This window comes from Ornithodoros turicata, unplaced genomic scaffold (genome assembly GCF_037126465.1).
Source record: "Ornithodoros turicata isolate Travis unplaced genomic scaffold, ASM3712646v1 Chromosome85, whole genome shotgun sequence".
NCBI lineage: Eukaryota > Metazoa > Arthropoda > Arachnida > Ixodida > Argasidae > Ornithodoros > Ornithodoros turicata.
Genome location: NW_026999393.1, coordinates 560491 through 575205, shown reverse-complemented (window position 1 = coordinate 575205; position 14715 = coordinate 560491). Strand labels below are relative to the sequence as shown.

General features: G+C 46.3%; 1 protein-coding gene across 14 annotated transcripts in view; it reads left to right on the top strand.

The window, feature by feature from the left end:
• Positions 1–13281, top strand: part of LOC135374598 (uncharacterized) — a 40979-nt gene extending 27698 nt beyond the window's left edge. For 6 of the 14 annotated variants that reach the window (XR_010417015.1, XR_010417016.1, XR_010417014.1 and 3 more), the window contains 2 exons: positions 7276–11299; positions 13069–13281. Coding sequence is in view for 1 of the 14 variants with exons in the window: in XM_064607536.1 (XP_064463606.1) it covers positions 39–101; positions 13069–13220 (215 nt within the window). In the remaining 13 variants the exon portion in view is untranslated. Of the gene's footprint in view, positions 1–38; positions 11300–13068 lie in introns of those variants that run through there. The other 8 variants (XR_010417019.1, XR_010417012.1, XR_010417007.1 and 5 more) reach the window with 6 other exon arrangements.
• The last annotated feature ends 1434 nt before the right edge of the window (positions 13282–14715 follow it).

Below are 14715 nucleotides of genomic sequence, written 5' to 3'. Positions count from 1 at the left end.
CACTGTAGAGTTCATTGATAGCTTTAAATTTATTTCAGCGAAGGAACATGCTCTATGGTTGTTCAATGTACAGTGGCAGGATGAAGACCCATGGGTATCAGGTAGGCTTAACCACAGCGGTTACTGTTGAAAGGTAGGTAAATTTCCATGTCTGCCTCCATGTTTTGTATGTATACAATGTGTAACTCGGTGTCCAAGACAGCTGTAACAAAGCAGCTCGTAACCTGAATGATGTGTGGCATCACAGGGACGTATCGTTTGCGTGGGGAACCATTTGGTTGAAGTACTTTCAGTGCTTGCTATATCTATCTGCATAACTAACACACTGCTTACTGAAAGGTGTCACACCATTTTGCAGTGATACAGATATGTGGAAATACGAAACGTGGTACAAAGACTATGGTATGGTTAGGCAACATCACAGCTTGGTGCATTTACAAAATTGGGAACAGCAACAGTAAATGATGGAAAAGTGATGAGGACATGGGATGTTTCCCCCATGGTAGCCACGGGACCCTACCCAACAAGACTGAAGTATATGCGTGTATACCTGCCAACTTCTCGATTATGCGGGAAACTCCCGAATTTCGTTCAGTCTCCTGATTTTATGGACTCACCCTCCAATCTCCCGGAAAACTGGGGCCTCGGGCTTTTCTTCTCTCATTTTCATTTAAAAAATGGGCCAACGCATTCCTGAAGAATTACATAGCCTGTAACGTGTGTTTCGCGGCATGGCCACACATGGCTGGAGGTCACAGCAGATAATGTGTATCATTGTGTCCGTGTTTCTCGAGAAGACTGGCTATCTATCATCCTCTCGTCAGTTCCTCGTACAACAACAGTTTGTCTTCTCCGATGGCGTTCTCCAAACAGAAGAAATATCTGCACATGTTCCTCATACGTGCCAAGTGCCTTTTCACTGGTATTCTGTATGAGCCCAACCAGTGTGGATCATAGGCGACCATGCTCTTCTGGAAGATGTTCCCAAAATGTCACGAAATGAAGCGCCATTGGTGTGGACGGACGAAGCCCACTGCCATCATCGGTGAAATTGCTGCGGCAGCACAAAATGCAATGTTGGAGAGCCAGAGATGACGCGTCTTTGCAATTTCGGTTGGCGGAAGCAACGAGAGGGGGTCGCAGCCCCACCCGATAGTGGCGATGTATGACGTAGATGAATCTCAATACAGTGGCGTCCAAAATTAATGCCCCCGACCTCCTTCCGTCACGCTGTGGGCAGTCCTCCGATCTTGATGTTCGTCAGGTTGACAGGTATGTGTGTGCAAATTTGGGAAATGTCAGCATAGTCTATTACACAAAGACATCCTACTATCTAAATGGTGTCACTTGTGCCTCCTTTCTGCAAGTGGCACTCTCTTCTGAACAGGTCGTTCAGTATCAGGGAGTCACAGGTGGTCCCATTATGCTTCATGTATTTAGCTATTTCACATGCTACAACACAAGGCCTGACATCCATACAGAGGCTGAGTGCCCCAAAACTGGCAGCATTGCCCTAGTTTGCAGAGATATACCTCAAAAGACAACTTCAGTAAACCAACATGTATAACGTGTAATGAAAGTGTTACTTCTTCTTAATGTTTGTTCACTCATGCATTTGTTGCCAATCGTAGCCAGCTTTTATAGATGTAGGAAATTTTGAAGTAAAAATGATTAAGTCAATAATGTTCCACGTGGTCATTCTGCAGGCATGGCACACATGATCTTTCGTGCAACACAAAAACTAAAACAGCAAGAATCACATGTTGTCTTTTTCATTAGTTCACGGTCAGCCCTGAACTGGAGCCTCGAATTAGTTAGTGCCCGCAAATGAAATATACAGTGTATTGTCCACTTGGCTACTCCAGACTTTATTTTGTAATTACCTATTGTACCTAAGTAAAGCTTACAACTTTTATTGATGAAAAAAGTCAGTGATTGTTTGCTGCTTCTGCACTCGAAAACTGAACACCATCAGCTTGTGCCCCAAAACACGAAGATGGTGAAGAGCGTCCTCTTGGCCTTCTTCATGGCTGAAGAATTGGCGGGCAACATTAAGTGCTTCCAAAACTTGTGATGGGGATGGCCGCACCGTCGTTTCTTCCACCTCTTCATCGTCTTCGTTTTCTTCGTCCGGTTCTTGTCGCGCCGACACTTCTGCTACAATGTCTTCATCGCTGCGGACACCGCAGACTGCCGCAGCGCTATCCGCGTCAACGTAAACGGTGAAGCGCACGCCTTGCAGTGCCTCATGCATGTCTGCTGGAATATTTTCCTCGTCGAACACGTCATCGGTTAATTCCTGCAGACACGCGGAAACAGTCCACGATGGTCGATGGCACGACTTGGTCCCGCGCATGTGCCAGCATGTGCAACACCGAAAGCAGAGTCACGGTGTTGCTTGGACCGCACAGAATCAAACGCTCAAGCATATGACGTCTATAAAACGTCTTCATATTCTTGATCACGCCCTGATACATCGGCTGCAACACTGCTGTCGTATTTGCCGGAAGGAAAGCCAGCCCGATAGCTCTCAGCTCGACGTCCATCTTGTGCGCCGTACAATTGTCGACGATGAGGAGAACCTTTCTGTTTCTCAATTCAAGCTTCCTGTCCCACGTTTTTAGCCACTGCTTAAACAGATCGGCAGTCATCCGCGCTTTTTTGTGGGCAGCATACTCCGTTGGCAGCGTTCGAATGTTCTCAAACACCGCGGCTTTGACCACTTCCTGATCACGAAAAGGGGAAGCTTTTCCGTCCCGGTCATGTTTGCAGCCAGCCTTACTGCGCTTTCCACCCGTGCAGCTGTCCCCTTTAAACGCAATCGTCCCGTCTGGCAAAAGTTTGAAAAATAAAGCGGTTTCATCGGCGTTAAAAATTTCATCCGTCGAATATCTCCTCAGGAACTCCTGCAGCTGTTCATTTTTCCACAACGTGCACGTTTCCGCACTAACATCACCACGTTCGCCGCATACAGCCCGGAAGACAAGGTCATGCCTCTCTCGAAATTGGTGGAACCACCCATCAGACGCTGCGAAGTCCTCGATGTTCAAGCGAAGTGCAAGGTCCTCTGCCTTTGCCATTATGATAGGCCCGCTCAGGGGAATGTCCTGGCTCCTCATCTCCTTAATCCATGTCATCAAAGCATTCTCCATTTTGGGATGTTTCGCAAGTCGAAGTCTTTTCCTTGCGGGGGTGAAACCCTTACCTTCATAGGTGTCTTCGATGGCTTTGCGGTTACGGATGTACGTCGACAACGTGCTTTTTGGTATGCCATACTTCTTCACTATGTTGCTCTTGCTTATCCTTCCAGCGTCGACTTCGCGCAGAATCTCCACTTTGTCTTTCAACATTTTCGCCCCGTATTTACCACGGGACGACGTTGGTGCCATGGTTGCGCTCTGCACGTGGCAAAATCAAGACACGAAACAGAGATTCGACCGCCTCTCTTTACGTCTCCTCTCCCAGTCCTCTCCTCTCGTGGGGCGCCGCCTATTTTTGCTCTGCGCACGTAGCGCGCGCCTTGGAGGTCGCCAGGGTTGCCAGCGGCAGCACGTGGGCGCAGCCGAGTGGTTTGAATTATCCATAACCATGTCAATTTGAGAGCAAATTAACGGGCTGCCCTATACATTGATATGTATGAGAGCTTGGTGAGACCGCGATGACTTGTTTGAATTATCCAGAAATTCGAATTAACGAGGTGTGAATTAACAAGCTTTTACTGTACTTTATTTACAACTGAATGCAGATGTCATTTATGGCCGTACAAAGTAATCCGTGAGCTTTGCCTGGACCGTCCTTGTTAACATTGGAAGCACGCAACGTTCGTAAGTCCAGATCGCCTCCACTGCTCTTTCCTGGTTCTCTTGCGCTGTCGCGTAATGGCGCAGTGTGTCGATGGATTTGAGGACATCAGCAGCTGTAGGCGGCGGCTCTTCGTCCGGTCCATCGCTTTCGACAGTGTCCCCGGCGTCCCCCGTGTCACGCACTGAGTCCACGACGTCGTCGAGCTCCTCGGTAGCTACGACACAACTGTCACCGTTGACGTAGTCGGATAGTTCCACGCCCGCCGGCACTGCACCCTCCCAATCCATCAGAGATTCCCATGCCTGAAGGAGCCCAGCTTGCACAGTTTCAGTTTCTGCTGCTGTTTCCTGCTCGCAGAGGCCAAGCCCGGCCTTTCGAAAGCAGTTCGCGATGATCACCGCTCCCGTTGACTGCCACGCAGCTGACAGCATCTCCACCGCCTGGGAGACTTCCACTTTTCCACTTCCACTTTGGGCAAGTTTAACCTCAGGTTTAGGAGGAGCCTGTCGATCAGGCGACGCCGGTACGCAAACTTTACACTGTTTATTACGCCTTGGTCCAAAGGCTGAATCAACGATGTGCAGTGTGCGGGAAAGAAGTGCACTTGCACATTGCTTAGTTCCAGACCCTGAATGTGGTGCGCCGAACAATTGTCCACAAGCAGGCACACATTTCTTCTCTGGTTCTTCATGTCGTTGTTGAGCTCGTTCAGCCATTCTACGAAAATGCTGCGCAACATCCGCGCTTTAGTGTTCGCCACGTACTTTACGGGGATTCCTGCAGCATTTTCGAACGATTGTGGTCGTGCGCTTTTCCCGATAACAAGCGGGACGCGCTTGTCACTGCCATCCATGTTAGTGCAGAGCAAAACCGTGAGACGCAGCTTGCTTTGTTTTTCACCATGGCAGCGGTCACTCTTAAGCGCCAGAGTCTTTTTTGGTAGCATTTGAAAAAACAGGCCTGTTTCGTCAGCATTGTAATGTCGGATGCTTGCATCCAAGCAAGCATGCGAAGTCTCTTGCCTTTTGTTGAAGGACAGCACCGCTGACTGGCATGTTCTTCGCGCGTATGTCCGTGAACCACTTGAAGACAGCCTTGTCAACGTCCCTGTAGGTCGCTGCCTTCAACTTCTTGCGCTGGCCGCTGCATGACCCGGAACGCACAGCTTTCAGAACGTCTTCCTTGGACTTGAGTATCGTGGACAGCGTGCTTGGAGGGACGTTGAAACGAATTGCAACATCCTTTTTCTTTTTCCCTTTGGACACCGCATCAATCATCGCGACTTTGTCATCCAGTGTCAAAACTTTGCGTTTCTTACTTGCACTCATGACAACACGCAACAACACAACCACCACGACACAGCACAGACGACGAAATGTCGTGAAATGGGTAACCTAACCATGTGTCTTTTTCCTTTTGCTATCGCACACCACAATAGAATGCCACGCCTACACCACGTGGAAACGCCAATAACGAATGAGAACTCACGTGAGGTCAGCGTCAAAACTCCTCCCTTCTCCTGCGCGACTGGGGAAGCGACCCGTGTGGAAGCTTTCCGTTGCCCGCGGCTTTCGTTACGTTTCGTTGCGTGCTGATTTTCGCTGGACGTCCAACAGTGCCGTCCGATCTTCCTGTTCTATATCTCTCCAGGAACCTCTCCTGCAGTTGCCAAATTCATCAGGGGTGTCCTCTTCTTCAGCAACCTCTGATTCAAGAGGTAGTTGTGGAGGACACAGGAGGCAAGGACAACATTCTCCACATTTTCTGGAGACAGGTTGATGACTCTCAGAAAAATTCGCCAGCGGTTGGCCAGGATGCCGAAGGCATTTTCAGAACATCGCCTATAGCATAATAAATAATAACACGTCTGTGAACATTTTAAATGGAAAATTCTGGGTGTTTTACATTGCATGGGACAGTCTATAGTTGAAGATTGTCTCGTCAGGTGGCAGCATCTTGCCAGGATAGGGATGCAAGAAGTCTTGTCGGAGCTGAAAAGCCTCATCTATCAGTACATGAGGAAAACATCATCAGAGTTTGGCAGCCTTGCAATTCCGGGCATTTGCAATGTGCCAGACAGGAGCCTTCTTCCAATGGCTGACTCCTTAAACACTGCACTATCTGCAGCTCTTCCTGGTGTTCCCACATAAATCATCCTGAAGTGGTACTTGCTGTCAACCACAGCCATCAGCACGATTGAACATGTTCCATGAAGGAATCGCATTTAGTACCGCAGTGCAGCCTACATGTACATTAATAACCTTCACATTGTCTTGCCTTGTAGTTGTAAAACATGCTGCCAGACTTTTTGGGAGCACCGATTTGGACATGCTTTCCGTCCACTGCACCCAAACAGTCAGGGAAATTCCAGCTTTGTGCATACTCGAGGGCAATCTTCTCCCACTTAGATTTGGTGGGTGGCTGCATCATGAAGAGTTTGGATTAAAACTTAGAACAATAACAAAGTTTGGCTGCTATGCAATGTTGACGTTACCTTCATCATGAGTGGTTGTAGTCTACTCCACGACACTTTGCATGTTACGTGGATGGCCTCCCTTGCGGTCTCCAGCCCCACTAGGTAGGCAAGTGCGACGTCCTTAATCTGCACCCCAGATGAAAGGAACCTGACATTTGATCATGTGTTTCTTGTTATACCAGTATTGTGGTTTCATTATCTTTATCTCAGTGCAACACATGCCAGGCACATGTCAGAATATACTGAAGGAAGTGTTGAGTTTACCGGATCGTCAAAGCAAGCCTTTCTTCCAAGGAGATGGGCACCCTCACAGCATGCTCTTTGGATAGAGCACTTTGAACCAGGCGATGTAGTTCATCAAACGTGCTCGAGAGCATCCTGTAAAACTTCTGGAACATCTGTCGTCACCACATTTCCGCATGGTATCCATTTGCAAATCATTAGAAAGCCTACTATGTGAGTAAGCAGTAATAATAAGCAAAGCCAGTACATAAAATTTGAGTAAGCTAGTAATCATGTGAAAAACAAAAAGAAATGATGGGCATAGTTGCTAACATTGGCTATTAAGATTTTACCGAAGATAATTTTCAGAGATGTAGTGTATTAGATATACATAAACTGTATGATATAAAAATAGGCTGTCTATTTGAAAATTAGGTAAGGTTCCTCATCATATTCACTCAGAGCACAGAGACTTTTCACGTAGCACACAGAAACACGCTCCATGCGGGTCGGCCTTTGATGCTTCGTTTTCAGCAAAATTATTATTCCGTATGTGTGGCGTCAAGACAGGAGGCATAGATTCCCGAAGCTGATCAAACATTTATGGTGATTTCTGTGCATGACTTTTTGTAATGTCACCGAAAGTTAGTGACTTGCCAGGAATTGTGCGAACGAATCGTGTGAGTCATGACGGCGGGTTCCCCGTGCAGGATAACTGTATGTGCCTGCAGTCAGCTGCAGTCCACTTGGACGACCTCTCTTTTTTTCTACAGGCTTGTTCGAGGCAATCAGGCCGAGGGCAGCATCAACCTGGAAGTTCATCATGTCTCTTACTTCCTTCTTGGGAAGACCCTCGGCACTGGCATCCCTCAGGTATTCCAACCATGAATTTGCCATTGCTAAGGATGCAAAATGGGATATCATCCTCACCGGCCACTTCTTCGTCTTTGTGCGCAAGGGATACAGTGACATGACAAAGTCTAGTTTGTCGACACCCCACATGAACTTGTTGTAGTCCTGAATGGCCTGTATGCTGACATGCTCCTTTTTTGCTTCGCTCCTCTCCGCACTTCACTGACAGGATGGACTCCTACAAGGCTGGATGCCATGTTGACAATGCCATTATCCCTCCAGCGCACAATCACAATGTCGCCCTCTTTCGACACCCTGCTGTCTAGGGTCCCACATCGCTCTTTCTTCATTTCTTTTTCAGGCTTCAGTTTGCATCCTTGCAGCCGATTACTTCGTATGGTTCCCATTGCTAGGATGCCCACATGCTTGAGCTCTCTCAAGAGAGGTACTGATGGTGAAGTAGTTGTCAAAAAACACTCTGGAGTCAGTGTTTTGGAAGGTGCTGTACTAAACGCATGACAGCAGAGCCACCAAGGCCAAGATGAGCATAGCCTGGGTCCACACCAGTCCCTTTGCCCTGATACATTTGAAAGTCATGGGCCATTCCGTCCGAGCTGCACCTCACAAAAACTTTGGCCCCAACGGGATCGGCTTTGACTTGATCACCTGCTTTGCCACTATACGTCCTGTAAACGCCAGTAGTTGTTCATCGATGCCGCTTTCATGCAACACACCCATGCCTAGGCATCGTTGACGTACCGCCTCAAGCAGGGGGCGAACCTTCCAAAATTGTCCGTGCTTGAACGGTCCCGTTGTGCATTTGAGTCCATTATGAGCAATGTGTTCCGTATCTTGAAAAACCTGTTGATTGAAACATCCACAATTGCTGCAATTCTTGTTGCCACTTTCCAATACATTCGTACTCGGGGAAATTTCAGGACTCCCATGTATCATCAATCATGTACATCATGTACATCAATATTCCAAAAAACACCTTGATTTCTTCAGGTGTGCATGAGAGCTCCTCACCATTTTTCTGGAGACTGTACAGATTTATGTACGTTGCGAACTCACTGAAAGTTTGGTCTGTGAAATACTGTGTGAAGTAGCTCAATGGCTCCTCTGGCACAGAGGTAGTTGGAGGGGATAGTGGCAGTAAGTGCCCACAGGTTGGAACTCCTTCCGTGTCCACGTCACAGACGCTTTGGTTTTTTCCGGCTGTAAACAAGGTGGTTCCACATCCTCAACTTCTTGGTCATCAGTTGGTGCACTTGGCTACTGGTCATCAGCGTTACCCTGTGAATGTTCCCTTAGTTAGCAACGGATTCAGCAGCAAAACGTAATGCGCCTACAGCAACTGTGATGTCTGTTTCATCCTGCTCGTCATCGGAAAGGTTGTCGTCTGTCACGTCACCTGCAGCAATGCTTTCGAGAATACTTTCTGCTGTATCATGCAGAACGTCTCTTGGACATAGTCCACAATGTGCTTATAGGCCTAAAAATAAAAATAATTGTCACTGTAAAAGCAGTAGGATGAAACTGGCACTTTGACATGCGAGCGCAGGACAGATGGAGCCGATCACAATGTGTACGAATGGACACGCAACAGATATGCGTGAAAGTGACAGTAAAACAACTGTGAAACTTTAATAATACTGCACTAGAAATGTGAACGGAGGCTTTATGTATCTAAAACTGTGCAGAGAATTCTCAAGCGGCACGTGAAAATTCATAGAAGAACAACAGAAAAGGCACACTTATGCGGCGTGCCATAGAAGGTGGAGGCATCCATCTTACATTCGAAGTTCCGATGGCAGCTCGCAAAGAAGATATCAGATGACGCACGCAACTTTCTCTTCGGTGTCTACGCTTGTGGACAGCATGACTCAAACGTGCCAAACAGTTTTTCCGGGCTCGAAAACTAAACCGAAACTTCCCGTGCACAAACGTGCACACCATGCCTCAAGGGGTTGTTGTTATTATTATTATTTATTCCACTCTTGTAGGCCATTACCTGAGGGAGTGAGTACGCACTGCATTCCAAACATCAACATTAACCAGGAGAAGAACAAACAAACAATACAGTAACAGCAATGATGTGGCACAAGATGTGTCTAGTAGTGGAGACAGCCAATATGCTAAAGTAAAGGAAAATGGTTTATGGATGTGTACAGGGAGGACAATGGTCAAGTGAATATAGCTATTAATGCGTTCACAAGCCGGTTGTGGTCCGTAGGTTCTGCAATAGGATGTTGGAGGTTATTCCAATCTGATGTCCTTCTGCCTCAAATGATGTGGAATGTGAGCGAGCTAGGGGTGCCTTATGCTGGTGGTCATCGCGTCGGGAGGGATAGGACGATCTGTGAACTTAACTGCTGTGGAGCACAGGGGAGTGGTAGAATTTGTGGAATAATGATAACCGTTGAATCACGCGGCGTGTGATCAGGTCGGTGGGCTCGGCTTGGTTCTTGAGTGAAGTCACACTTGTGTGAGGTGAACAGTCTTTAAAAATAAATCAAGCAGCGTGATTCTGCAGAGCTTCAACATTGTTCGAGAGATAAGCATGGCAGGGGCTCCATATGGTGCTAGCATATTTGAGCTTGAGGCGGATGAGGGTGAGATAAGCCAGCCGCTTTAAGTGTGAATGTGTGTGAGCAATGTGTTGTCGTAGATACCAGAGATTATGATTTGCGTTAGAGGGTATGTGCAAAATGTGTGTGTTCCATGCAGGGCAGGGCAGGAATACTCAAAATTTGTATTATAATACAAATACATAATACTTGCTAAAAAATGGTATTATAATACTAATACATAATACATTTTATTTTCAAGTATTATAATACATAATACTATTACCTCCCTATATTACTCAAGTAATACTAGTAATACTTTTGTGCCGTGGCAGACAGTTATTAGAAAAGGAATCCCAGACATATTTCTGAAGCCACCGGTCTGGTCAACGCATGTTTATTTCAGTTGACTGCACTTAAGAAGAAACATCTTTTCAAATACACCATCTTCTAACGATCGTCTGTTTGGTCTGAGTAGCAGATTCGCAAACGAAAACAATCGTTCAACTGGCACAGACGAACATAAATTAGTGTTGAACTTTAAGAAAGCACTCTTAACTGATGGGTAGTCGTCCAACATGGACAAGTCTACGCGCTTGTCATCGAGGTACTTGAGGACTTCCAACTTCGCACGGCACAGTGCACAGCTCTCAGGGCATTCTCTCACGGGACGCAGGTGTGTGTGTCTATAATTCCCTTTTTTCTGCCTTATTTTTTGACGCACCGACCCTGGCTCCATTCTATGACATGACCCTCTAAGGGCTCCGGGTTGTTCACCCAGAGTGGAGAAGTTTCCCAGAAATTTGAGTCAGCCAGCTCCTGTAATCGTCCCTTTGTTGCACGTTGAAGTGTGATCCTCTGTTGGTAGAACTAGGTCGTGTTCGTAGGACTGGAATGGTACCGAAAGCATACACGTGTAAGACCCATCACCTCAGGCAGGACATGTCATAAGTATTACGAGTTTTGCAGTAATACAATGCAAGTAATACTCGAATTTTTTGTATTATAATACGTAATACAAATACTCTAAAGTATTACAGTAACGGTATTACAATACAATGTATTTGTAATACTGCCCCAGCCCTGGTTCCATGTTAGGTCAAATAAACTGCTTAACAGGAACATCTCTCGATGAGGATCTCTCGTGCCTGTCTGCCAGTCATGGAGTCCTGTACGGCATCCACAGGAGGCAGGTGCGCAGGCTGCTTAGTCCTCTGAGTCCAGCAGCTGCGTCTCTGGAGGAGTGCTGTCGAGCTGGGAGTTGCTGTTGGGTCTGGCTCCTTCCTCAGGCATCCCAGATTATGTAAAGCAGCACAAGCTGTAATGACGCGTGTGGCACAGCGAGGCTTGTGCTGCAGCCGCATGTCGAGGCGGGGTAAGCGCTGCTTCCAAACACCAAACATCCTTTCAACACTGTTGCGAGTCCATAGATGAGCTTTGTTATACCTGGAGAAGTGAGGAGTTATTTTTGGGCATTTCTATAATGACATGTGCAGTGATCCATGACCTGAAAACCCGAGACGAGGTAGGGACACAAACAGACAAACACAAACACGGTCTCAAACCAGACCATCGGAATTTCTTAGGACGAGACAACTAGGTTCAACTACAGTGGACAAGGATTGTTGAATATAAGCAGATACAATTTTCTGCCAGGTACGACCTTCGTTGACAACGATTCTTAGAGGCATCTCAGGCTTGTGATCCTTGATAAGAAATTCGACAGAAAGAGAATCAAACGGCACAGCTTGTGTCGATTTGCATAGTGACTGAAGGTCGCTATCATTGAGAACCGAGCATATTCGCTTCTTCAAAACCCCAACGTTTCCGGAAAAGGGGGTCAACAGTTTACCAATAGCTTCCTGTTTCTTAGTTTCGAAAGAATTTACATGGAGGACCGCAAACCTAGCACTTTTGTCCGTTTGTAACAGACATAAGCTCTTAGAGTGAAGCTAATCATTTATGTAAGAAAATGGTAGAAGGCTTGTTTGTGTTTGTCTGTTTTTGTCCCTACCTCGTCTCGGGTTTTCAAGTCATGGATCGTCACCACCAGCTCGCTTGCTACCTAACTTTCCTTTCGTTATGTGCAGTGAGTTGAGTTGAGTAATGACACGAGTTCCTCTGTGCTGATATGAAATGTTTGTATTTGAATGCTCAAAATTTCTTTGTTCCACATATGAACCTCAAACATAAACTTGCTTCTGTGTCTATGAAACAATTTTTTTTTTTTCTGACAAATTATTCATGTGGCACGCAGTCAATACAACAATTACGGGAAAGCTCACCTGTACATTGATTTAGAAAAGGTTCGATGCACTTCAGCGTTGTCACTACTGCTGCTTTGAATTCGCACATGTGTACGGTCAATGCATCCGGTCACACCAGGAAACGTTAGTGTCATGAAAATCCTTAATAAGATCATTGTATTCAGAGGCCAACGGCAAATGAACCAGGTCTTAGAAGAGGTGCCTCGCGATCACCCGTGTGACAGCATCAACAGTGCCGAACACTGTGGGTTGTGACACTTTGGTGATATCTCTAGCAGCAACAACCTGGAATGTCCTGGATCCATAAAACCGCAACGTGATAAGCAGATGCAGAGTAGGAGGAGTGGCCATCCTCCGTTGTCGCTGCTTGCATGAAAAGAGTAGAACAACTCTGCAACTTTGCAGAGTTGCAAAAGAAGGCATCCGCTCGCTGTCGGCGCGCAATACAAATAAATTGCTAGTAGTAAAATTACAGCATGCGGTATATCCGCATCCGATCCGCTGCCCCGCATCCGACCGCGAGCAATCCGATCCGCACACCGCAGAAAGTGATAAATTTTCATCCGAATCCGCAAGTATCTTGCGGATATTCGCTTCTATCCGCGGATGGTGCACGGCTCTAGCGTCCACATCAGGTAGTCACACAGATTTTCAGCTGTTGCTGCAATTCATGTTCTGCAGCTGTAACAGTCCTGTGATTTTTGTACGTGCAGCTTCTTTTCTTTTGTGTCTCTCAGATGAGTGTGTGTTGATACAGTTTTTGCTTTCATGTTGCCAGACAAGCATCCCGTGAAAAAGTGTGCATAGCCACTAAACAAACTAGTTAGAACTAGCAGGCTACATAATGCTTTCTGACATGTTTTGTTCTATTTTCTAGCCACAGTGAGTCATTGGAGGCAGTGCTGCAGCACCAACGATCACTCATTGGCAGAAAGGAATGAGGTGGCCATCAACACCCTGCTGCCAGTTCAACACTCCTCAGTCAAAACACAAGACGCCTGCTTGGCAGCAAAGTCAATCCAGTTTTAGACTGAGTTTTGTACCGTAGACTTCGTGCGTGGTTTACTGTGAATAAATGTTCATGCTGAGATCCATGTTGCAATCAATTATATCACATTTCTGCATGAATGCATGCCACGGACGGTAGCAGGACTAGTCATGGTCTAAAGTACGTCTAAGGGTGGCTAAAGTAAGGTACAGGAAATGTATAACCCTAGACCTGTCGCCTGAATGGAGGGATAAAATTGGTCTAGCAGTAGACTTCATGTATAATACATGGTTAAGTGTCTGACCCTGTTCCAGACATCCAGGTCAAAAGAATGTCTAAATCTCGGCTAGGTACATAGACATCGGATGTCCAGGGCTAGATGGCTAGGTGCTAGGCTAACGTTAGACGTGTTATTTGACGTCTAGTGGACGGATACTTGACATTTGGTCTAGTGCCTAGACATTCTACAGACATTTCTTATCTCTTTTTTTAGACATCATTTAGACGTCTACTAGCCCACCATGTGCTCCCTGGGTTACGTCAGCTGAAAAGTGACAATCCTGCATGGAACCATTTGTCTTAAAGCTCTTTCCAAAAACCACATGCAAAAACGAAACTTATATTTCCGATCTAGAGAGCAACACACGAGGGCGAAATGTGTCGAATAGTGCGTTTGTTGTGGCGCCACCACAGTCATGTACGGAATGAAGAAAGTAAAATATGACAGCATCAGCTACGTTATTTATTACGTTAGCTGAAAAGTGACAATCCTGCATGGAAACATTTGTCCTAAAGCTATTTCCAAAAACCACGTGCAAAAACGAAACTGTTATATTTCCCATCTAGAGAGCAAAACACGAGGGCGAAATGTGTCGAATAGTGCGTTTATTGTGGCGCCACCGCGGTCATTCACGGAATGAAGGAAGCAAAATATGACAGCATCAGCTACCTTATTTTTTACGTCAGCTGAAAAGCGACAATCATGCATGGAAACATTTGTCTTAAAGCGCTTTCCAACAACCACGTACAACAACGAAACTTACATTTCCGGTCTAGAGGGAAAAACACGAGGTCGAAATGTGTCGAATAGTGCGTTTATTGTGGCGCCACCGCAGTCATTCACGGAATGAAGGAAGCAAAATATGACAGCATCAGCTACCTTATTTTTTACGTCAGCTGAAAAGCGACAACCATGCATGGAAACATTTGTCTTAAAGCGCTTTCCAACAACCACGTAGAACAACGAAACTCTTACATTTCCTGTCTAGAGGGAAAAACACGAGGTCGAAATGTGTCGAATAGTGCGTTTATTGTGGCGCCACCGCAGTCATTCACGGAATGAAGGAAGCGAAAGTATGACACCATCAGCTACGTTATTTTTTACGTCAGCTGAAACGACAAACCTGCATGGAAACATTTGTCCTGAAGCGCTTTCCAAAAACCACGTGCAAAAACGAAACTCTTACATCTCGGATCTAGAGAGGAAAACCACGAGGGCCAAACGTGTCGAATAGTGTGTTTATTGTGGCGCCACCG